We start from the raw sequence: 25,676 nt of genomic DNA, 5'->3' as shown, positions 1-25,676 counted from the left end.
TTAACTCTTTATTTTAGCCACTGAAGTGTTGTAATTTTCATCCTTGTTGTTGCAGTCTAAGAAGTTCCAGGGCCTGATCCCTGGCATTCCTCCTTTCCTATAAAATCCCTATTCAGCATTAGATATTCCCCACAGGAATCTGCGATCGAGAAATTTACTGCATATTTCAACGTCTTCCGCAGACATCAGAACAGTCTGCGGATAACAGGGCGAGGTGCAGAATATTACTTTCCCTGTTATTTTCACCACAACCTTAAAATTCAATATTGACGATGATGTGTGTTTATTTAAAGATTGGTAAGTCACTAAGAAATACAATAAAAACATTAATCACTTTTTTTCCAAAAGGCCAGAGTAAAGCATTTGGGAATTTAAGTGTCCATGCATGGACTACTATATTGTGGTATAACATTGTTATATTAAATTGCCCATATCGCGATATCCTCGAATCTCTTCATGCAATTTAGCCAAAACTAAACTCAGGCATCAAGGAGATGCGGATCTTTTTAAAGATTGTGAAATGATGCACATACAGTTGTTCTGAACAATGGCAGTCACTTCATTCAAGGAATTTCTGGGATTCCTACCTTACAATTTGCATGTGCGTGTGCATGTAAGTGAGATGACAAAGCTGCGATTGTCAACCACGGTGACTGGCCTACGTGGAATGTTAGTGATAGCATCTTACTCAGATTAGTGTGGCAGCTGGACACATGGGCAGTTTAGATGGAAATGTGTGAACTCTCATGAGAAAGTAAAATGTTATCAGGGCTCTATGTGGTTATTTAATGAATTCTGTTCAATAGTTTATTTTTCCTACAGTCCCCGTGTTGGCAAAATGTACCGGGTTTCAATCTTTGCTTGGCAAATCATTATAGAATTGGGAGGGATTTTTTTCCCCCCTCCTTCCCAGTTTGCAGATTGGTCTTCATGTAGTTGTGATTTACATGGTGTGAGAAGGTATCACATGACAGTCTCTTATTACTACCCTGCCCCCATCTCCTTTCATGATCTAACTGAACAAGGTTCATCCTGCATGCGCAGATGGGAAGAATACTTACCAAGATTTATATCCAATTATTGACTGGTTTTCTATGTCAAAAGCACACAATAGCATGATGAAACATTTTTTGTAAATGCAACCTATTGTTATAATTAACAGTCATGTTAATGGCACATTTTTGTTGCATTTTTCCTGAAAGTAACATCATTGAATCATAGGATTGTTTATCAAAAACGAACTGCGTTTCATAACAGTAAAATGTTACAGTTCAGAATGTGACATTGCTTCCACTTTATGCTCGTTCTTCTTTGAGACACTCCCCTCCTTTTCTTATCAAGAAAAGTGACCGTATACTAACAAAATAGTGTTTTCTAAGTAGAGCTTGTTGACATGGTCTTTTTCCCCCCTCAGAAATTCAGTGAAATTCAGTAATATCAGTAAAAGATCTCCACAGGACATAAGGCGGCTTGTTATAAAGTTGTGAAGAAGTCCTAAAGGGTGAACTATAACAACATGGGTGGGGTAGCATTTATATAGATGTGCTTCACCCTGTTTTTGAGGGATCCCTTGTGAAGAGGAGTTAAGTTCAGCTGTATGAACACAAAAACAGGAGCTAGATGACAAAATTGCACACAAAATGCAACTAAATCTCTATAGATTGCTTCTGACTTCTACATTTCCAAGCCACTCCCCAATAAGTGATTAGGAATTGAAATACACTAATTTGGTTGTAAATCAGTCCACACATAAGTTCAAGTTAGCCCCTCCCCCAGAGATGCCTTCGAGAGGTCTAAGAGATCACCCGAGAAGTGAAGAGTGAGAAGGAACAAATGTTTAGAGAAATGCGACATTCTCCCCTTATTGTAGTTTCAAGCAGACATACTGTGTCACAAAAGAATGAATCCACTCTGTGGCTTTATCCCTTGTTTGAAGTGGTATTAAGTTAAATTCAAATATTATTCATAACTCAACTCAAATGTATGCATTTTACTTACGAGTAAAGCTGACTGTGAGTCAGTGATGAGCGTATTTACACAGAATAAGTATTGGTGTTCACATTTAGTACAGCGTTGAAGTTGTACTTTGGTGCTGCAACGATTAATCGATTAACTCGAGTATTCGATTAGAAAAAATATTCAAATTAAATTTTGCTGCTTGGAGTATTCGTTAAAATGGCGTTGTAATGCTTTGTTTTGAAAGTGTTTGCATTGAGTTTTATTCATTTGGGTGGATACACTGCCCTCCAGTCTGCCTCATTTCACGTGGCTGAATCCAGCTGCTCCCTGTTAAGACCAACGTAAGCTAAAGTTTTGTTTGAGCTAATGTTTTTTATGCATTCGTAAAGTATATTTAGCCGCTTTTTGTGGGAATATGTGTCTGAACCATTTGTTAGGAGCATTGTTTAAAAAAAAAAAAAAAAGTTTTCGTTTTATAGCATTTAAGCTAGCAGACTTTTGCTATGTAAGTTAGCCAGTTGTTCTTTTGTTATACATGTATGTATACACAGGTATTTTAATTTTTTATGTTCCTTATCCGATTACTTATGTTCCTTATCCGATTACTCGATTATTCGGACTAGTTCATCGATTAATCGACTACTAAAATAATTGATAGCTGCAGCCTTATTTTATTTTTAAACTAGTTGATTGTCTGACCTTCACCGATGTCATAAGCCACATTTCAGTCACGTTGCCATTTTACCCCAGCGTTCTGGCTATGTTAGCTCTCATAATTATAGGTCCACAAAGCAGTAATGTAAGGATAATAAAATTTTTGCCCTGTATTTCGCAGACGTATAACCATCAACTGTTAACAGGGCACTGCTAACTGCAAGGAACAGGTTCTGAAGCTAAATGCTTGATATTGGTTGGAATGAGTAGTTTCGATTTGTGTTACTGATTTGGCTCACAATACAGTATAGCTGATTGCAGTGTTGCGCCCTTTTCAAAATGTTTTGTTTGTTTCACTAACCTAAAATGGAGGTCACATAGTCAACCTGGGAATTTGTTAAGGCGTAACAGGTGGAATGCTGCCAGCCTTGATCATGGTGTGAAATTAACACCAGATACTCACTGCCCACACCTTTTTTTGTAGTAAGCAATTGTCGCAGTTGCATCATGCATCTAATTATTATTTTTTTGTACCAAGTCATTGTAAATCGTAGTCTGGATTTCGGCCACAACACAGCACCGAGCCTGTGCTTATCAAAGTCCTAAATGATATTTGTAGGAATACTGACGCAGGCAAATCGTCTGTTCTGCTAATGTTGGATCTCAGTGCCGCATTCGACACAGTTGACCACAACATACTACTCAGCAGATTGGAACAGTGGGTAGGGCTAACTGACACCGTTCTTCAGTGGTTCACATCTTATTGACATAGGGATTTCTTTGTGTCAATCAGAACTCTACATTTGTGTGTCCCCGCATGATTATAGTCCCTTAGTCTCCACCATGGCACAATGTCACTTACAGCTCCAAATGAAGTCAGAAATTCTGGCATAATTATTGACTCAGGCCTAAAATTTGATAGCCATCTAAAGTTCGTCACTAAATGTGCTTATTACCACCTAAAAGTGTAGCCAGAATTAAGGGGCTTCTGACAAAACAAGACATGGAAAAACTTATGCATGCATTCATTTACTGTAGATTTAAATACTGCAACGGTATATTTACAGGTCTTAATAAAAAATCAGTCAGGAAACTGCAGCTAGTACAGAATGCTGCTGCCAGAGTCCTTACAAATACAAGGAAACTGAACCACATTACACCGGTTTTTAAATCGTTACACTGGCTTCCACTGAGTCAAAGGATAGACTATAAAATACTACTGCTCGTCTATAAAACACTTAATGATGGCCTTTGACCAAATACTACATGCTTGATTTGTTGGATCCCTATAAAGCATCTAGACCTCTAAGATCATCTGGAACCGGCCTCCTGTATGTTCCAAGAACAAGAACCAAGCAGGGTGAGGCTGCATTTAGTTTTTATGCTCCTTACCTCTGGAACAAGTTACCTGAAGGACTGAAGTGTGCTCAAACTGTTAGCTCAGGGGTCCCCAACCTTTTTTGCACCACGGACCGGTGTGATTTGGGTCTTTTTTTCACGGACCGGTGTTGTCAAATTTTGCACCCTTATAAAATTTTGCTCCCAAAGCTTTTGTGGCGGTGAAAAAAAGCCCTCTTTTATATTCAGTTGGACTCTCAATGTTATCCAACAGTGCTAAAAACCATTTACATCATAAACATACATGTGCAACACGAAAATGGCGTAAATTAATGCTTAACGACACGGCAAAGTCGTTAAGTGAGAGAGCTGTTGTTGTGTGCAGCTGCATGGCAAATGTAAGTTAATATTCCTTTCTTTAAAGAAAGTTTGTAGTGTGTACTTTGGAATCGCTGCATTCGCAGTCATTTTTAACATTATGCGCATGCCAAATTTGTCAGAACACCGGCAATGTGCGGCAGAAAAATACAACAAATATGAAATACCATTTGTTTTTAGCCCCGTCGTGTTAAGTGCAGGGAAATTACAACTGAATCAGAGGCTGAATCTCCCGAGATGGGAGAGTGAGAGAAGTCCGAGTCACAAAGATACGATTTGGAAATTGTAGCACAGTTTTCAGTGCTCTCCTAGCGATGTCAGGATATTCCAAAATGACTTTAATCCAGAACCTCGGTAGAGTTGTTGTCATTTTAGGTCACCGTCATTTGCGATCTCTACAAGCTGATATTCCTGTTGCACAGACATGCTCGAATCACTCGGTTTATTCACATACGGGTCACGAATCCACTCCTTCGCAGTTCGTGGGTCTTTAGTGATTGGAAAGTAGCATAGATTTTGTTTTCATCGAGGTTGTAGGCTCGTCTTCTGGCTCGTCAGGTTACCTTTTCCCCGTAAAAAAATCTGTCCAAAGACGTCCGTTTTTCAGTCATTCTAGTGCGGGCCTAAATATTTCCGGGAACAAATGTGATGGGCGAGGACCTGCGTTATTATCGAGGCCAAGCGCACATAGATATACAAAACAAGATGTACTGCCAACAGTCCAATCAATGCATTTCTATGACGCCCTCATATCCTGTAGTTGTATATCTAGAGTAGACAGGGATATTGGTGTGTTAAGCGGCACAGGCCAAAGTCAATCGGCCAGAATGCAGTTATTAATAAATTGTTTATTATTTCTGCGTGGCCTGGTCGTCGGGGACCCCTGTGTTAGCTCCTTAAATTTTTTTTTTTTTTTTTTTTTCCATCTCAGCATATTCATAACAGTCGTATATTTCAAATTGCAAGCTATTTGCTTTTTATTCATTTTCTGATTTATTCCCATTTCTGATTTGTTATTACTTTTCATGATTTTATTCTATTTTTATGTATAATTTTATTTTGTTTCAATTGTCTTTGTTTTAACTTTCTTTTGATTTAATGTGATTTTTATTACTCATTTTATCCAGGGCCAGTTGTAGGCAGGCATGTATGAGGGGGGCAGTCAGAAATGTGTAGTGGGTATCATATGTGGAGCACTTCTTAAAATTTTTCATTGAGGGGGCACTGCCCCCTCTTGCCCCGTACGTAGAGCCGGCCCTGATTTTATCTCTGCTCGTGGATCTTCATGCACTTCATGTCAAGCACTTTGAATTGCATTGTGTTGAATTGTGCTATACAAATAAATTTGCCTCTCCTTGCCTTGCCTAAATAAGGTGTCCCTTTTCAGTGTATTCTGTTTGAAAGGGATATGCGAATAAATCCTAAAGTTGTAAAGTCTTTGCAACCAAGAGAGTCCCATTGCCTCGGTTTGGCTATTGCTGATGACAACGTAGTTGAGCGAGAATCCACATGGACATGTTGTGATATTTAAGAGTTGTGTATATGGATTATTTGTTGCTGGTTTTGGTTTTGCATGGCATGATGTGGTTTACATTATATTTTCAAGTGTAAATTTTTTCAGCTAAACCCATTCCTTGCTATGTGTGAGAGGGAGCAAACCGGTCCGATGTAAATGCAGAAATGGTGCATCTCCCTCTTCTGGCAGTTACATTTAATTTACCTGGTCTGCAAGGTATGAATTCAAAGTACAGGTAACTGCTCCAGACACTGCGACAATAATTCCCAGAGAAAAAAAGGCACAAAACATAAGAATATACTGTATGTATTTGACATACAGCATTTGGATTGTAAATGCATCAATTTGTGGTGCTGAATTAGTTAATCTGCTTTTAGACAACTCATCATCCATCTGTTTATTTTACAAGTATTGCAGCGAGACATCCTGATTAGGGAACTATCAGGTTATTAAAATCTTTTAATTTATGTGTACTTGTTTTGGTATATCTTTGTTTACATACAATAGTGATGTGTTGGGAAGCAGATTAAAAAGCAGCTTAACCTTCACCTCTGCTTTTTTTGGCAGCCGGCAAACACTCTCTCTCCCATGAACTAGAATGAGCCAAACCACACACACACACACACACACACATACATGCAACTGTACATGAGTAATCCACAAACGCATGCGCAAAGGCACACTCACATTTTTTAAGCAGACAACACAATGGAAAGTGCCTTTTTCACTGATTTCCTTCCCCTGCTGAATCCAGATTGTTTCCGAGTGGCCACACCAAAGCTGGGAGCAGGATGTGGCTACCAAAAGCTGTATAAAAAAAAAAAAAAAGCGGCCACAAGTTAATGATGATCATGAAAATAAATACAGTGAGAACAAGTTAGCCTATACAGGATCATATGTCATTTTTCTCTCTCTCAGATGCAATGACTCCTTCAGATCTCATGCACTTCTCTAAACATACACAGACGCAGATGATGCTGGGTTAAAAATGTTGACTTGGGAAGTTTCCGACTAGTATGGTCTTTGTGGTGGAGGCAGTATGCGGCAGTCTTCCTGTGACACACCCTTATACAAAGAAGGGAGGGAGAGGAAGGCTCTCCAGTAACTACCTATACAGTGGTATTCAAGCATGTAATTCCCCATTTTAGAAAATACAGTAAATCACATGCTTTTACTGTATCTTTTCAGAATGACATCAGCAAAACAAACCTTGTGTTCCTTTTTAGCCATAGACATGTTTCACATCTTTTGAGTAAAGAATGGCTGTTCTGCTGCTGTCTAGGTTTGGTAAAACCGTTCCAAAAGGAATTTAAAGCATCTAATAGTAAAATAAACATGTAGTCAGAGGGTAAACCAGCAGATGGGGCTGCTGAGTTAAATTTTAGGTTCAGCAGTCCTGTTTTTGACACCGTTTTGGCTCAAAATGAATAAGATATTGATGGGTGAAAATGACAAAGCTTACCATTTTATAGGTTTTTATTGAAGGTGTTTTAGGTGTTGGATGAGACACAGGAGACCTTAACCATAGTCACAGTTTAAACGGTATGAATCTGTACTCGAAAAGGCTGAAATGATGGGATGGGTTTTTGCATCAGATGTGCTCCCTTCTATTGCCCTGGAGCAACAGGTTGACCCACACCCTGTTTTGAATGACAAAGAGTTTCCTATTTCAGCAAGTTCAGGTTGTGTAAGTTTAACTGAGAGCCTTCACAGGTGATGGGGGACGTCAGGAAGATTGGGAGCATGGTGACAAGATGAATACAGACAGTAGCTGAGCAGCAAAGTAAGGCATCCAGCTGGCACCATTGATAATCTGGCATTATATTTATAAGATGACATAGTGTGACTCTGCAATTCTTTATATGCCAGTGTGTCTAAGTAGTGGCTGATTGAGCTTTCTCCAGGGGCAACTCCCTGCAAGGGTTATTTTGTGTTTTCGTGTACGACTCTATTCGTCGATAAATGGCTGATACTGCATCAGTGACCGTGACTCACCCATTTTTATCTAACTTCACGCAATGCAATGCACCCCCAATGCATCTTGAATTGATGCATCTAATGATCATCATGAAAACGAACTATACACAAATACAGTGGTACCTCTATATACAAAGTTAATTCGTTCCAGGACATTGTTTGTAAATCAAAATGGGCGTGTGTTGAGCAGGATTTTCCCATAAGACGACATTTTAATTCCATTGATTCATTCCACAGCCCGAAAACCTACATTAAATCCATAAGTACTGCTGGTACTATTTCAAATAGCAATTACACAGAGCAAAAAAAAAATTTATAAATAAAATCGGATTAATAAAATAATAATAGTAGTAGTAATAATATATTGAATCAGGTTCTAATGTGGCGGTTATGTTTTGCATAGTGTACCTGAATGCATCGCATGGCTGATGTGCCAGAGTGAGCGAGGACTTTTTACTTTCACTTTTCATGTTCAGCTGCGGCCGACTGTAGGCATGTTGTGTTGCACAAGTTCTGAAATAAATGATTAAAAACCTGGCAAAGCTGGCGATTTTTTTTTTTTTTTTTTTTTTTTTTTTTTTGGGACGATGTTACAATAATACCAGCTCTACACCCTCGTCAGGGTCCTTGAGGGTGCATGGAAGTTCGCCCATCCAGTCTACATATGTTTTTTGGATCTGGAGAAGGCATTCGACCGTGTGCCTCAGGGATTCCTGTGGGGGGTGCTCCGGGAGTACGGGGTACCGAGCCCCTTGGCAAGGGCTGTTTGGTCTCTGTACGACCGGTGTCAGAGTTTGGTCCGCATTGCTGGCAGTAAGTCAAATTCGTTCCCAGTGAGGGTTGGACTCCGCCAAGGCTACCCTTTGTCACTGATTGTGTTCATAATTTTTATGGACAGAATTTCTAGGCACAGCCGAAGCGTTGAGGGGGTCTGTTTTGGTGACCTCAGCATTGCATCTCTGCTTTTTGCAGATGATGTGGTGCTGTTGGCTTCATCAAGCCGTAACCTCCAACTCTTACTGGAGCGGTTCGCAGTTAAGTGAAAAGCGGTTGGAATGAAGATCAGCACCTCCAAATCCGAGACCATGGTCCTCAGTCGGAAAAGGGTGGAGTGCCCTCTCCGGGTCGGGGATGAGATCCTGCCCCAAGTGGAGGAGTTCAAGTATCTTGGAGTCTTGTTCACAAGTGAGGGTAGGAGGGAGCGGGAGATAAACAGGCGGATTGGTGCAGCGTCTGCAGTAAAGCGGACTCTGTTCCAGTCCATAGTGGTGAAGAAGGAGCTGAGCTGAAAGGCGAAGCTCTCGATTTACCAGCCGATCTACATTCCTACCCTCACCTATGGTCAGGAGATGTAGGTCAAGTACAAGATCCCAGATACAAGAGGCCGAAATGAGTTTCCTCCGCAGGGTTCCGGACTTTCCCTTAGAAATAGGGTGAGAAGCCCGGTCATTATGGAGGGACTCTGCGTCGAGCCACTACTCCTCCGTGTTGAGAGGAGCCAGCTGAGGTGGCTCGGGCATATGGTTAAGATGCCTCCTGGACGCCTCCCTGGAGCTGGGGTCGCGTTAACCGAATATTTTCCGTCGTTGACCGTTTTTTTAAAACGGTGACGGGAAAAACTGAAGTCCATCTGTCATTTTGACAGGTTGCAATTCACACCCCAGACCACAGGGTGGCGAATGAGCATATTAATTAGCTATTGTCTCTCTTGATGCATGACGTCGTTGGCCTTACTCGGAAAAATGTCAAGAGTTTCCGAAGTTTCTTCAAAAAAGTTTCTTCTTGAGACATGTGATTATGCACAAGCGGGCACGCAATTCAAGTCCATGCGCACCAGGAGAAAGGTGTGAGACTGCGTTCAGGCCACAGCAGGTGAACTGTTAATTTCATTGTTCCATATGTAGCCTACCTACTGGGGCCACAGTCAGCTGTTTTTGTCACTGCGGAGAAAAAGTTACATATTCATCTGCTTGATGTGTGATGGCACGGTGTGGATTCTCTGTTAAGCTTGTTCGGACAGAATATTAATTAAAAATGAATGAAAACTAAATACTATTGAATATGTCATTATTATCATTTAAAAAATTTAAGTGACGGGTAAAAATAGATTATGACCGGATTTTTATGACCCTGTCAGTCAAAATGACAGACAACGAAAAAGTCTAGCGTAACCTCTGCCCTGGAGAGGTGTTCCGGGCATGTCCCACCGACGCGAGGCCCCGGGGACGACCCAGGACACGCTGGTATGCCTTGGGATCTTGCCGGAGGACCTGATTGAATTGGCTGGGGAGAGGGAAGTCTGGCCTTCCCTGTTAAAGCTGCTGCCACCGTGATCCAACCCCGGAGCAAGCAGAAGATGATGGATGGATGTTACAATCATCATAATTGTCACCTTAACTTATAAAGACTGGCGAGATCGTAGACATTCTACCGGCCGTATTGTCAAACCAGTTCAAAGCGATCATATATTGAGGTACCACTGTATTCTTACTATTCTGTTGCACAGCAGACTGTAACACACTCAAACTCTCTTTGTATCCAGTCCAGATGCACTGGATTGTTCCGATTTTTGTCCCGATTTGGATCCTTCATTAAAATTAAATAGATTGTAGATTGTATTTACCTTAAGCATGAGGCTGTATACTGTATGTAAAAATACGATACATATACATTTTGTATTTCATTCTGCTGACAATATTTTCTTTTTTGGTTCTTCTATGTACAGCCATGGCGGAGTTAGACCTGAGTCTGAGCGACGCTCTGGTGGACAGTGGTCCGCAGCAGGGTCAGGAAAGCCGGGTGGAAAGGGACTTTGTGGCTCAGCTGGAGGCGGAAACCTTCGATGATCAAATAGGGGAGACTGTAGGCAAGACTGACTATATCCCTCTTCTGGACAATGATGAAGCTAGTACAGGTGAGTACACATTTCTTGTATGATGAGTGACAATTACATTAAACATGAAGTTGAGACAATGCTTAGATTTATGACCAACAACATCTAAATTTGATATACAGTCAGCTACTGGTTATTTTTTCATACTTGCTGTTAAAGGTGTCAACCATCAGTGATAATCCGTGATCTGTATGGGCCCAACCATACTTTCCTGGATTCATCGTACTATCACTACTTAGGCTTAAAACTGTAGAAAGGTAAACAACAAACAAACTTTGTTCTTACTACAATGGGGCGATTGCAAATTTGTTATAGTACCGTATTTTTCGGACTATAAGTCGCAGTTTTTTTTCATAGTTTGGCTGGGGGTACAACTTGCGATGTTATTTTGGTGTTTTGGAGTGACACTGATGTTTTGGTAAACTTGTTAGCATGTTCTTTATGCTATAGTTATCTGAATAACTTAATGGCTATGGCCACGTTCGCGTTCTGCCTTTGGCAATGTGTGTTCAATTTTATTATTGACTTTTTTATATTGAAATGCATGCTTTTAGTTTGTGGCGCTTTCACGCCCACGTGGGGGCGCACTCGCACTTGTTAACACGAAGGAGAGCGCTCACAAGCCAGAAGAAAACGGACAGCTACGCAGTGTCTTTGAGCGAGTGGGGGGGGGAGAGGGAGAGAGAGAGAGAGAGAGAGAGACTGCTGCGAACCTACGTTCATTGTTTATCCTTGTAAAATATCTCTACAGAAGCAACACTTGTGTGTATCGTCTTTTCTGTTGTTGTTGTGTGTTTTCCACCTGCGATCGGAACCTTAGAGCCATTTGTGTGGTTGTTTGAACGATGTGCTAATGCTAGCGAACGCATGCTAACCGTTTGTTTCATTGCTGTCATAGCACCTATTTCTCATTTATTTACGTTGATGCGAACCTGTTTGGTCTCGAGGATGAAATTGATTCACCAAATTATACGGACGTCCAGCATCGTCGTTTGGGAGTTTAGCTCGCTGTATTGTGTTCTGTTCATGTTGTTCTCTATTGTATTTTTATATTAAATTGCCTTTCAAGATGACATATCTGTTCTAAGTGTTGGATTTTATCAAGTAAATTCCCCCAAAAATGCGACTTATACTCCGGTGCGACTTATAGATGTTTTTTTCCTCTTCGTTTGGCATTTTATGGCTGGTGCGACTTATACTCAGGTGCGACTTATAGTCCGAAAAATACAATATATTACTTTTTGTCATTATGCAGGGGTAAATATTTAACACCTCCAGTTATAATGGTTTGACCATGTTCCATATTCTCTGTAAGTCGTGCTTAAATTCTTGACAACCAACTGTATGTTAAATTCTCTTACACTGGTTCATTAATTTATTATTTTAGTAATTTCTGGTCACCTGTTTGTGTTGAAAGCCATTCATTAGTTTATTACTAAAATACATTTTTTGTATTCCCTTGTTTGACTTGTTAACTGCACTAATGCATGCTAATTTTTGTAGCTAGTTAATACAGTGGCAACTCTTGACGTTTGCGGTCCCCCCAAATGTCATCTGGCAATCATTTTTCCTGAACAGGTGGCCTCATCTGTTTCTTTTATACCCTGAGCACGCATAAGCATTATAATTTGTTTTATGTAATACTTCATGAACCGCAGATGCCCTTAAATGCCGGATGGTATCAGGCACTGCTAGACCCTGGCTGCCATTCTGTATCTTCTTGGATGTCATTCAGCCAGTGGGCGTATAGTCTGCGGATAAACAGACTAGCGGCTTTGAATATACCAGATTGCTGATTATGTGGATACTATAGACTTGTGTCCCCAATGAGCAATTATCAGCCAGATGTTCCTGGGTCAAGTTTTAACCCAACAGAGAAAATTCTCTCACTATTTTCAAATGTTCAACTAAATTTCTTTGCCCAAAATAATAATCTTCAAAGCAAAAAATAAAATGGATTGTTGTAGGTCTGTTCATGTACGCGTTTATGACTTCTGGCTACAGATATTGTATTGAAATCCCAACAATAACTGTCTTGACTGCCTAGTTTGGTCTCTAAACTTTTCAAGGCTTCCCTGAAAACCCAGTTTTAATTCACTTCTAGGTTGTCATGGATGTACCTTGCGGTTCAACTAGGGAGAGTTTTTTTTTTAAATTGAAGGGATGCGTTTAGATGTGTGTCCATTATAGCTTCTATATTTGGACATACAGTAATGTACATAAAAGGGGTTGCTATTTAGCAAAGGCGTAGGGTTGCATAGGGAAAGTAGGGACATAACGCTACCAACTTTTCAGAAAGCTCGAATTGTCCTCACCAACTTTTAAGCAACATTACTTCCATTATATAATGAGTTCAGTTTTATAGGTAATTTAGATTGTCTTCCCATATATTGTTGTTACATTTATCCCTTTTCCCTTGCTGAATGTGCCAGTCCATTTTTTTACACTCAAACGCATGTTGGACCCCCCCCCCCCCCCCCCACACACACACACACAGTCACACAGCTCCGACAGATTCATGTCGACAACATGCCGCCTCCTTCGCCCCCTCGAAGAGGAGGGATATTAGAAGTTTTTTCAGCCAACAGCAGCCTCTGGAGGTAATGTAATAAGACATCAAAGTTGTAGAGGTGGGAGAAACATCTCTAGTTTTGCTACTGAAAGTCCGGCCTGCATCAGAGTTAGCATAAAATTAAATTGTGTGAACTTTCTAACCTGCAAAACTACTGCGGTCAGGCCAGCCTTCACAAGGAAACAACAAAGTCAAGCTAGCCGTCCCTCATTTGGACCATTGTTTGCATTTTGTGCATTACGGTAATGCAACGCGGTGGCTTCAGAGTACCAGTCTCTTTATTTAAAAAATAACCCGTTTTTTTTTTTTTTTTTTTTTGTTATCCAAGAATGGGTCCACTTCAGAGGGACATTTACATCAGCATGAACGAACATGAAAATAAAAAATCTTTGAAATGAAATCGCACATCAGAATTTCATGACAGTACTTTGGTTTGAGTCTTGGGATAGTCTGGTATACCACATAAATGGACCTATTCTTGGATAGCTCCCCGTTTTTGTTTTAATAAAGGGACTTGCGCTTCAAAAAAAAAAAAAAAACTTAACGCAGCTGACAGCCGCTACAAAATTCGCCAACGTTGCTAAAAACTACACCCGCAGGATACTAGTGTGGTAGCAGGTAGTGTTCGATGCGTCTCATAGATATCGTATGTATTTAGGACTAGATGGAAAATGACAGACTCGGCCGCTTATGGGCAGCGTTAGTAAACAGCCACCATCTTTAAGCAGGAGACTTCTCATCGCTAATAAATATAACGTTACTGTCACTCACTCACATAACGTTAGCCCTTCGGAGGGCTAGGTTTCGATTGATTATGACTACTGTTGATGCGGGCTAACGTGTCTTACATACAGGCTTTATTTAATCTGTAAAAACACAGCGCTGTAGAGTGAGGAGGGTGTAAAATTAAAACATAATAAAGCTAACTGTCAGTTTTAGCTCAGTAGTCATTGCTGAATAAAACACCAAGTAGCACTGGTCCCTAATGTGCTCCAATACAGCAGGTATCATACATTTATTTTGAACACTGCAAAAACTCAAAATCCTATCAGTACTTACAATTTAGACTAACTTACAACTTAACTAAAATTTAAAAATAGCTTGACACAAATGGAAATTAAATTGAAACACGTGGGAAAAACACATAGCTTTCAAGTGATGTGTGTTATCAAGCGTAATTACATTTTTAGGTAAGAAATATGTTTTTTTTTTGATAAGATCTAGAGGTTTTTTGAGTGAAAGCAGTAATTTTTTTTCTAGTCACATCTTAGATACAATTGTTGGCTGTTTTTAACAATGTACATCGAAAATAAAGACATTGATTGACTGAAAATTGTTCAATATTGGATTAAATATATTTTTTTCTCAAGTATGTTTATAATTGCGCTTTACCTAAAAAAAAATGTTTTATCCAATTACTCGATTAATCGATAGAATTTTCAGTCGATTACTCGATTACTAAAATATTCGATAGCTGCAGCCCTAGTCCCGTCCCAAGCAAAAAGTGTACATGCAGATTATGGTGTTATATCGTCCTTACCAATGTTGAGACCAAACCTACGCCCTTGCTATTGAGGTATCCCTCTTGTTTGTCATGGACTGACAAAATAATGTTAAGTATAATTTTAAGTCTCTTAATGAAATTTAGAAAAACAACGTGAGGAAAAAAACAGTTTTGATTTAATTGCGCCTCAGTCATAATGTCAGTTTAAAAACGTGTTTCGTAGATGTACTGGCAGTCTTAAAAAAACAAATAAAAAACAAATCCATCGATGTTGAAATCAATACTTATTCAGATTTTTAGGCTCAAATTATTCTCCTTTTGGTACAAATACTAACCACACCATATCACTAAACACTATCCACACATTAATAAAGCTAACTGTGTGTTTTTAAATAGTTTTATTGTAAATGCTAGACATTTGCACAAGACTAGTAAATGCACATGCATGTATAGGATTACCATTAATTCCAAGTTGTAATAAAATATGAATAGATGTTGGAGGTTCGATGCAGGCTATCAAATTTAGTGAACAGGCAATGAGTCAGCTCTCAGGGATGTTATGGCTCCTCAGACACTCAGGTCAGACAGTCAGACTGCATGTGGGCACTGGTCAGTGACAGCCAGCTACGGGACAGGCTGTGGGTGGTGTTGCCAGTGATCAGCTCTGGCACGCTTTGCACATTTGGACAATTGCAGACATGCTGACATGCAGTGCCAAACAGCAGGGTGAGGCAGTCTACTTGTTGTTGTCCTGTCTGCAGGCAACTTGGATGTTTAAAGCACACTTTCCTTGCTTAATTTTTTAAAATCACTTTTTCCTTTCCATGCTACAAATACTCACATTTATTCATATGCACTCATAGCACCTTGTATGTATGAGTGTCCTGGGCATTCAAATATGGTGACAAATAGTCTTTTGTGTCTGTGTGTTCTTGCATGTGTTAAATGAACTTCAGTATGTTTGTCATTATTGAAACGTTCATGAGGGCTGTCCCAAACGATTATTTTTCTCCCGATTAGTCTGCCGACGTTTTTTTAATGATTAGTCAACGAGTCTAATAATTTTTTTTTAATGTATTTATTGTTTTTAAATTTGCAGTTAGATTTTTGCTGATGATTATTAATTCACCAAACATTTTGAAACACTTAAATTCTTTAATATAGTACAAATAAACACATAGATAACAATAATAAATTACAAATAAACAATGAGGTAAAATGCTGATGGCATTAACTAGGGCAAAAAAATGGAATGTAAACAGATTCAGAACACTGTGACTTCACTTTTCCAACAGGATTTAAGATAATTCTTACTTTTTGCGGTATGTCTACATTGTTGTAAGAGTGAGCACTAGCAGAGTAGATAATTAAATGTCACGTATCACTGAAGTACGAGAAAAAAAAAAAAACTAACACGTTGGTACGACACGAGTGCTGCAACGATTAATCGATTAACTCGAGTATTCGATTAGAAAATAATCCTCGAATTAAATTTTGTTGCTTCGAGTATTCGTTTAATTAAAGTGGCGTTGTAATGTTTTATTTTGAAAGTGTTTGCATTTAGTTTTATTGATTAGGGTGGATATACTGCCCTCTGGTCTGCCTCATTTCACATGGCTGAATCCAACTGCTCCTTGTTAAGACCAACGTAAACCAAGTTTTTGTTTAAGATAGTTTTTTAATATATTAGTAATTTAGTTTATAGGTATATTTAGCCGTTTTTTGTAAAAATAAAACGATAGCATTTTAGAGCATTTAAGCTAGCGGCCTTTATTCTATGTAAGTTAGCCAATTGTTCTTTTGTTGTACATAGAGCCTCATTTAAAAAAAAAACAAAAAAAACAAATTATACTGTTTGAGGCTCAGCTCAGGTATTTTAATTTTTCATGTTCCTTATCCGATTACTCAATTATTCAAACTACTTCATCGATTAATCGACTACTAAAATAATCGATAGCTGCAGCCCTATACGACACTACTATGGAATATTAGGGCAAAATAAATACATTTTAAAAAAGGACTAAAAATTTAATGTACTATTGTACTAATATAGTAAATACTATACTATTGCTTTGAGGAAAAAAAGTCTCTTTATTATGTAGGGGTAATGTAGCTGTAAACCGCTACGCACTTTACATACATGTACCTTAGCTGGGAGCTATGACGAAGCATTAGTATAAATTCTTCTATTGATTATAATTTGATGCAATTGAAGCAAAATAATTTGTAAAACCTATTTTGAAACACAAGATCCTTTCAATATTGATTTTAACGGTGGCGGCCAAGCACTATGTAAAGTACGTAGCTGCTTATTCAGCTACATTAGCCACTAATACTCAGTCGTACGATGCACATAAAGGCAACTTTAATAAACGTGCTGCCACCCTGCTCCACACGACAGTGACACCCTCCTTTGTTTCGTGAAATTAAATCCATGCTTCGCCCACTCTAGTCTGCTTTTTGAGCTTTGTGCCGCTTTCCCCGCTTGCATCCCGATCGTCTGCCATTCTTTCCATACATATATATATTAGAGCTGTCCCGACTAGTCGACATAGTCGACGTCATCGATGACGTAAATCCGTCGACGAGCACAACATCCCGTCGACGGTTAATGAAGGGTTAAAAAAAATATATGCGTGGAAAGTTAGAATGTCGGATGCTCTGTTTGCAAGCGGGGAAAGCGGCACAAAGCCAAAAAAAGCGCACCAGAGTGTCCAAAACATTGCCTTATTTCAAAGAAACAAAGGCGAGTACACTCTTCTGTCCTGTCTCTTCAATGCCAAGCTTGGCTGCACGTCGGCCGTGAATAAACACCTCAAGCGCCTTCACGCAGTTTGTAATTTTTTTTTTTTCATTTTTTGTACACCAGAGGGTGCTGTCGCCTTACTAAATAATAATGTTTCATTGACAATGGGCCTATAAGTGCTCTTAGTATTGTTCTTAATGCTAATTGAAAGGTTTAGTTCATGTTATGGTTTATTTTATGGTATAGAAAATTATATAAGGTTAAAAAGTCATAAATATATACAGTGATTGCACTCAAGGGAGAGATTGTCAATGATAAGGTAATAAATTAAGGTAAAGGCAATTCATATAGGCAATTCATCGATATATAAATAAGGTTTAAAAGGAAAAAGGTGAAAAGTTTTTGTTAATTTCTAATTGTGTTGCTTTATTTGTGTGCACCGTAGCTCTTACAATGTGTTTACATCAAGGATGGAATAAAAGTTGTAAACCATCAGTTTAAGAGACCATCTTTTCAATCGGGATGCTACACTAGTTAATTCTATCAGCATTCGAACTCATTGTTTATTTGTGATTTATTATTGTTATTTACGTGTTTATTTGTACTTTAATAAATAATTTGAGTGTTCCAATGTTTTATGTGAATTGATAAGCGTCAACAAAAATTTCATTGCTAAATTAGTAAAAAAAAAAAAAAAAAAAAAAAATTTTTTTTTTTAATTATGAGATTAGTCGACTAATCGTAAAAATAGTTGGCTGACTAATCGGGAGAAATTTAGTCGTTTGGGACAGCCCTAATATATGTGTATATATGTATATATATATATATATATATGGCGGAAAACACAGACAAGACTGAAAAAGCAGTTTCTGCTCTTGCACTCCTCTTTAAAAGAAACTGCCGTATTCTAAGCCAAAACAACTGTTGTGTTTGATAGAACAATGTCTATATGCTGCCATAGCAGATTCATGGCGCATGAAGCCCCTGAACTATTTTTAATTTGTCCGTTTTACCCTGAAAACCCCCGCTTACAGACGTCGCGCAACCGCTTTTGTTTCAATCCAGCCATAAAACAAAGATAATTAATTATATTTATTATTCAAAATGTAATTCGTTTTTAGCTTAGAATCATTCATTGATGTCTCATATTTCGTTAAAAAAAAAAAAAAAACGACTTTAAAAAATTATTCGCTCACATATTTTGAACTTTTAAACAAATTATGTCACAATGAAAAAAATGGCGTCTGTAAAAAAGTCACGGATATCTACCTCATAACTATCGCTTAACTGTATTTTTTTGTTACTGTCGCATTTTCTCCGATATGTTAGATGATAAATAATTGATCCAAACAAAAAAAAGTTGAAAAAAAAAACATTTAAAAGGGTAAATATATGAAAAAGAAACTCTCGACCACTCCTTGATGTCTGCGATTTCTGCATCGCGACCCTTGTTATATTACCATGTTTCACCCATAAAATCCCATAGAAATCCAGCCGTGGCCATTCACAGCTGTGTCTTGACACTCAGTGATACATGCTACATGGAGTTTTTGGGTTAGGGTTAAAGTAGTAGGTACGCGATTACATCTCGTTAAAGTCATGGCGTCTGTAATTCTGTTCTCGCGTGCTCTCACCTCCAGATAGGGTTTAGCTGTTTAAAAAAATGTTTTTTTTTTTTTTTTTTTAAATGCCCTCCTGCTTAAAATTGTATTCTCCCAGAAAACTGAGATCTTAAGCTTTCCAATGATGTATCACACATGCATATCGGACAATTTTAAAATTTGGCTAAATCTGGGGTCTCAGAGCGGAACTTCAAGTCACCTGAGTGCTTTCCGCCATATATATATATATATATATATATATATATATATATATATATATATATATATGTATATATATGTGTGTGTATTGTAAAGAATCTGGTTATAATGTAGCGAATTTATTTGCATGCGTTCTTAAATGCGCCACGTGGCTGACATGAGTGAGGGAGGTGCAACAGAGCCGACGTCTTCCTGTTGTTGCTGGCATTGGCTGCGGCAGACAGCAGCCGTGGTGTTCCCACAAGTTCCAAAAATAAAGAATTGCAAACCTGACTCAGCGGGTGACTCTTTGTCCACGTTATAATTTATGTTTTTTTCAATTCACCTTTATCAACGGGATTTTGTGATCGGAACGCATTTACGTCTCCTAGTCGGGACAGCTCTAGTAATGTACGTGATTTAGGGAAAATAGTGTACTTTCCTCAGGTTGCGCAACATTATGTAAAATAGGACAACTTTTGAGAAAAAGACAGATTGCACTGGTTCAGAAATTATAAAGAGTGTGTGCCTATTTTCTTCGCTACTTTTACCTGTTTCGAGTGTATCACCAATGTGCTGTATACTCATGGCGTGACTGACATAACGTTTTTCATTGAGTGGCTGCTCTTGCAAGTAGTGTCATTTTTGTGTGTGTGTTTAAACACGATATTCTTTGTTATCAGAGGTCTAGAAAATTTGCGATTTGCATGCATACTTTGTGCAACCTTTTCTCAGATCATTTATGCTAGATATTTATATATTATATTTATATATATATATATATTTATATTATATTTATAGATAAGATTTTAGTCTTTGAAATGAATGAATAAAATAGTGAATCATTTGCCCAAATTCTTTGGTCTCATAAAAAAAAAAACATATAAAAAGACTGGATTTTTGTCTTAAAATGTATTGACAGTCATCAATCAAAATATACAAACTATAAAGAATTACAGCACACTGTAACACAAAAGTATTGCCTTTGGCTCCATCTTGTGACATTTGGCGCTTAAAAAAAGGTGTTGACGTGAAATATAGAGCTGTCAACAGACAGGCTGTGCAGTAATATAAAAGCAGTGCTTTGCCAGCAACTTGACACACACCTCAGGCAATTATACACATTTAAAAAGGGAGGAAGGCTGGAAATACTGGTACATTTTTGCACTTTGGTTTAATAAGCAGCTTACAAAAAAACAATTAATTGTTTGCGAAATGTAACACTTGATGGTAGGAGTGGCACTGCAGACAACCAACTATTTGTAAACAAACAATTAAAAGTCAAATTTTCATCCAATATTATTTGTTTATCATATTGCTTTAAACTCTGCTCTACTGAATCATAACTATCTCAATTGGACACAGAACCTTGGCTCACCATGCGGTGGGCACCTGTCATTGTTTATGTATTGGCCCTACATGATGCTGTCTTTTGACGTGCAGCTTGTTTAACTCATTCTGAGTTGTGCGCACATGCAAGATGAATCAAATGAAGTGACCTGGCAGCTTCAAAGTCACACAGCTTCATCTTTCTTGCGCATCCTGCGCCAGCCAATATGACCGGTCCGTGTGGTATTAATAGCCCTCATACTGTAGTTGTGCCCAGTGTCCATAATGAGGTGCCCTCAAATAAGACTTTGTTTATGGGTCAGATATTTGAAATCAAAACTATGGTATATCGTTGTTGCTGTTTTTTTTTTTTTTTTTTTTTTTTTTTAATTTTTATAAATTCGTCAAAGCAATAGCAATCCGATGGAGAGTAATGTGTTTGCTTGTTTCTGTGCTTCTGTGTATGTGTGTTTGTGCACACACAGGTACAGCATTGGAAAATGGAGGACAACAAGCTCAGGGGGTGCAAAAGCCTGGTAAGAGAGATATTACAATTCCCTCTGCCACCAAAGTTAATACACTACAGTCACAAAATAATCTGCGAATGGCAGCTATGGCCCTAGCCATTATTTGTTTCCTATCATTTACTTACATTTTCATTACGTTCAATTTATACCCTTAATGGTGCCTTTGGTGGAGGAATAGAGGCAAGGGGACCAAAATGCTAGAAAATTACAGCTAGCAACCATGATGTAATTTTAATGTACTAAAGCAAAGTTTCTCATAACATGAGATTATTATTTTTTTAATTAGAGATGAGTTTTATTCTAATCACTTTACTGATTTTAAAACTCACATCGCAACATTTAGTTGGTTTCGTCGTTTCTACGTTGTCGTCCTTCTGACCAGTCAAGTCTAGAGGGTAAATTCTATTGTATGCGTAATTCAAGGGCCATGAATGGCATAACTTGATGACAGACAAGACAAGCCAGGCCATTGATTCAAACAATAATTCATATAAAAAAAAAAAAAAGATTTTCATTTATTTTTTTTAAAATAGATAAATACAAGTGGAATCACTCGGATGCATTAATTGCTTCACTATTTTTTTATTTTATTTATTTATTTATTTTTTTTTGTTGCTTTTGTTAGTTCCATGTTGAATGGCGTCATCTTGCATCAGATAATTAATTGATGCGGTTAAGCTGGTGATCTAAGTACTTTTCTAATGCAGTTACACAATGTACTAGCAGACCACTGATGGTGGTGTGTTATTATATTTTTCTAAGTCATTAATTACATTATTACCATTTACCGATATAGTTTAAAAAAAAAAAAAAAAAATTATCTGTGCTTAGAATGGATTTAAATGTGTTCAAAAGCAGTAACAGATGAATCCTCAGCGCGATATTATATAAGTTACTGATCTATCCTTATTACTTTGTAATGATGTTTTTTAGAGAGAGACCGATTATCGTCGTCGATATTTGGAACCGTATCGGCCTTTTTTTTTTTTTTTTTTTTTTAAATCTGACCGGTAGGGTGGTCCTTATATGGGGTCAAAATTTTTTGGGGGGAAATGTTCAACTCTCACCCCCTCAATGTGTTAGGAAATAAAAAAAAGTAAACCGTGCAAATTTTCAAAGTAATTATGCAATATTTTGAGGTTGCTCACAGCCTTTGAAATTTCCAAAATGTTCGTATTTTTAGAAATTTTACCGTTATCGGTTATTTTGGAAAAAATGCTTTCAATTTCTTTATTATCAACTGAATGTAGTGAAACTTCACAACGCATACACCAGATACAAATCTAAAAATTAAAATTAAAGCATAATACAAACAACACATGGTTACATGTATATTTGTGGAATCATAAACCTAATTTGCAACCGCCTTATGATTACAGTCATTGTTACAGAATACCGCTGGTGTCCTCAGGTTCACAGCTGATGCAAAACTGTGAGGAGTGCTTCAAAAGAAGAAACAAATTGATTTGAACCAAACTATTGTCAAGATATTTTGACTGATTAATAAACTAAAAAGTATGGCAACATACGAAAGGTTCACTATCAGTGACTGATGATTATTTATTGATTTCACTCTGGAGCAGTGTGGCCTTTTTTGCATCGGGGAATCTCTTCCTGTGGTCCTGTACGACTTGCAGCAAGTATTGTTTCTGTTCCTCATCATTAGTTAACAGAGGATTGTACTCTTCGATGAGTGCCACTCCCCTTTCAGCTAAATCGTTAACAACCTTCAGACTGTGCACGATGGAAGATGCTGCCTTGAAGTCATCTCGGGAGTCCCATGTTTCTGGTTCAGCCTGGAGAAATTCTGCAGCTATATCCAAATTAGTGAAGAAAATCTTGGTGTTTCGGTTCACACACCCCACAAGGGACATTTCCTGGATGGACTTCTTGGCAGCTTATATGCACTTTGGACCTTTTGGCAAACTATCAGAAGCAGATCCTTCCTCCAACATAGCTTCCACCATGGCTCTCTTTGTATCATTGGTTACTGCTGGGTCGAAGAGGGCCAACGCTACCAACTCTTCACTTAAATACCAAAGGTGCCCTGAAAACTTACTGACTGCAGCTTTGGAAATAGCTGGGTTGATGTCCTCATACATCTTCAAACTTTGCAAAAAAACACAGATCGTGACGAGGAGCAGAGACGGCATCAGGAGCAGTGAACCAGACTCGGACGTACAATCGGACGATGAAACCAACTTTGGAACACCAAGAAGTTGTTATGTGTCAAGTCCAGATACAAGCACTGGCAAACGATCTACAAGTTCCTTTCCCGTAAGGTCCTGCAAATGTTTTCCATCCCAGTGAACCGTTAGTGGTGTTTTAGGGTCAAATGTGTCTTTCACGTGCTTGGATATGTCCTGTCGGAGACTCAGTCGGGCTCTGCGGATATTAGACGACCTGTTGATTGTGTAATATCTAATGTCAGTTCCAAGACTTCTGGCTGTCGCAGCAAGCATAAATGTTGCCTTCCAATCCGAAAGTTTGGTTCGATCCATTGTTGGTGCCAGCTCAGGGCTGAAGAGAGTCAGAAGTTCTAACAATGTGGCAATCAGCATTCAGCAGACTCAGCATCATTTTGGAGAAAACCGGGACTGGGTGCTGAGGTCAGCAAAACCACCACCATGGGAACAGATTAAGCAACTGGATAAAACCACTGGATGTGACAAACATGAATCAGTATTAATTCACGGCTGTGTTTTTAAGAATAACCAAGTCAATTTCAACATAAATGTATGATACAAAATACCATAATCTGGCACACAATTTTACGAAACTCAAAAATATCGAAAAACGACAATATCTTCCATTTTTTAAACTTCTTGAGCAACCTCTAAATATTCTCTAATCTCTAAAAAAAAATTTCCTAATTATTTTTACATTGATTGTAACATGTTGGAAGGGTGAGAGCATGAGTATTTGAAGGTTGAAAAATAAGGACCACCCTACTGACCGGCCAATATGAAAAAAATCCATTTAAAACTGGGTTATTTCGGCTCAGATACAGCCTCTTTCACCTGCACGAGTATTCACCCCGACTTCTGATTGGTTAAATGGTAATGATAATTGAAGTTAAACTTGGATTAGGCCTTTCCACCTTTTTAAGGCCATCAAAGCGCTTGACACTATATCCTTATCTACCTAGTGTTGATGCAGCACCAGGAGCAGAGGTGGGTAGAGTAGCAAAAACTTTTAATCAAGTAAGAGTAGCGTTACTAAAAAAGTAGTCATCCAAAAAATGTTCTCAAGTACAAATTAAAAATTGTCCTGTGAAAAGAATACTCAAGTAATGAGTAACATTGTACTGCTTATTTTTGTTAGATTTTTTTTTTTTTTTTTTTAAACAATTTTTTTTTTCTCTCAGCACAAACTTATCCATATGAACTGTTGTTATAATGATACTGTACAAAAACCCATTACATAACCACATTAAGCCAAAGAAATTTTTTAAAAAAATCATTGCATTCCGACGAGAGAGAGAGGAAAAAAAGGAGAGAAATAAAGTATTATTCGTCCAAAGAGCACGCATGCCCTCTGGTGGAGAAAATAGATCCTAGTTTGAAGAGTGAATGATTCCTTCATAGTTAATTCTATGAAATTAAAAGGATCATATCTCCTGTTTTCCATGGTCAATCGGTGCCAAATAAAAACTGGGAGAGAGGTTTAAATGCCCGCTTTCGAGTCATGTTGAGGGCAACGCTCTGTCAAATACTTAATTTTTACGGCGCTTTAATGATGCCACGTGATTGAACAGGCTGGCGAAATCATAGAATGGCAAGCTTGCGTCTGATTGTTGTAATGAAGTCCTGTGATTATTGTTGCGACGTGTCATTCGTGATTTAAATTTGTAGCGCTACTCTTGGCATCGTTAGCAAAAAAATATATATATATAAATTTAATATGGAAAATAGAGGAAAAATGTAACGACTCTTGTGTAGCCTAAAGTAGCGGAGTAAGAGAAGCGTTTTTTTTTCTTCAAAAATCTACTCAAGTAAAGGTAGAAAGTATGGCTCAGTAAAACTATGCTTAGAAGTACATTTTTCTTAAAAAATTACTCAAGTAAATGTAACGGAGTGCATGTAACGTTACTGCCCACCTCTGACCAGGAGCAAACTGGGGTTTAGTGTATTGCTTTACTTTTTTTTTTTCTGTTTTTTTAAAAACACTTTTACTGCAAGTGAATATCTGTTCAAAAAATCGGTTATCGGCCCATCTAACTACTAATAATCGGTATTGGTATTGGTCCTGAAAAATATCATATCGGTTGATCTCGGTTGTTGTTGTTGTATTCATATTTATGGGACACCAGTCTACCTCCAGTTTATTCAGTTTTCACAAAACCTTTTCCACTGTAAATAATTGTAATTGCATTAATCTATTCCAGAGTCAAACCTGCGTCTAGCATAAAACTGATAGGGGGAATGTTTTAAGCAACATTTAAGTATAAACCATTACCTCTTCCTGTTTTAAGCATAAAGAGA

The 25,676-nt window shown here is 38.1% G+C and overlaps 1 protein-coding gene across 8 annotated transcripts in view; it reads left to right on the top strand.

Annotated features, from left to right (window-relative positions):
• The window catches only part of LOC130908431 (microtubule-associated protein 4), a 128,233-nt gene that overhangs the window by 21,503 nt on the left and 81,054 nt on the right, over positions 1 to 25,676 (top strand). For 7 of the 8 annotated variants that reach the window (XM_057823849.1, XM_057823844.1, XM_057823843.1 and 4 more), the window contains exons 2-3: positions 10,548 to 10,736; positions 21,151 to 21,201. In XM_057823849.1, the coding sequence (XP_057679832.1) occupies positions 10,550 to 10,736; positions 21,151 to 21,201 (238 nt within the window). In that variant the 5' untranslated portion in view covers positions 10,548 to 10,549. The remainder of the gene's footprint in view (positions 1 to 10,547; positions 10,737 to 21,150; positions 21,202 to 25,676) is intronic. The other variant, XM_057823840.1, reaches the window with a different exon arrangement.

This window comes from Corythoichthys intestinalis, chromosome 20 (assembly GCF_030265065.1).
Source record: "Corythoichthys intestinalis isolate RoL2023-P3 chromosome 20, ASM3026506v1, whole genome shotgun sequence".
Lineage (NCBI taxonomy): Eukaryota > Metazoa > Chordata > Actinopteri > Syngnathiformes > Syngnathidae > Corythoichthys > Corythoichthys intestinalis.
This window is presented reverse-complemented; position numbering and strand designations above follow the sequence as displayed.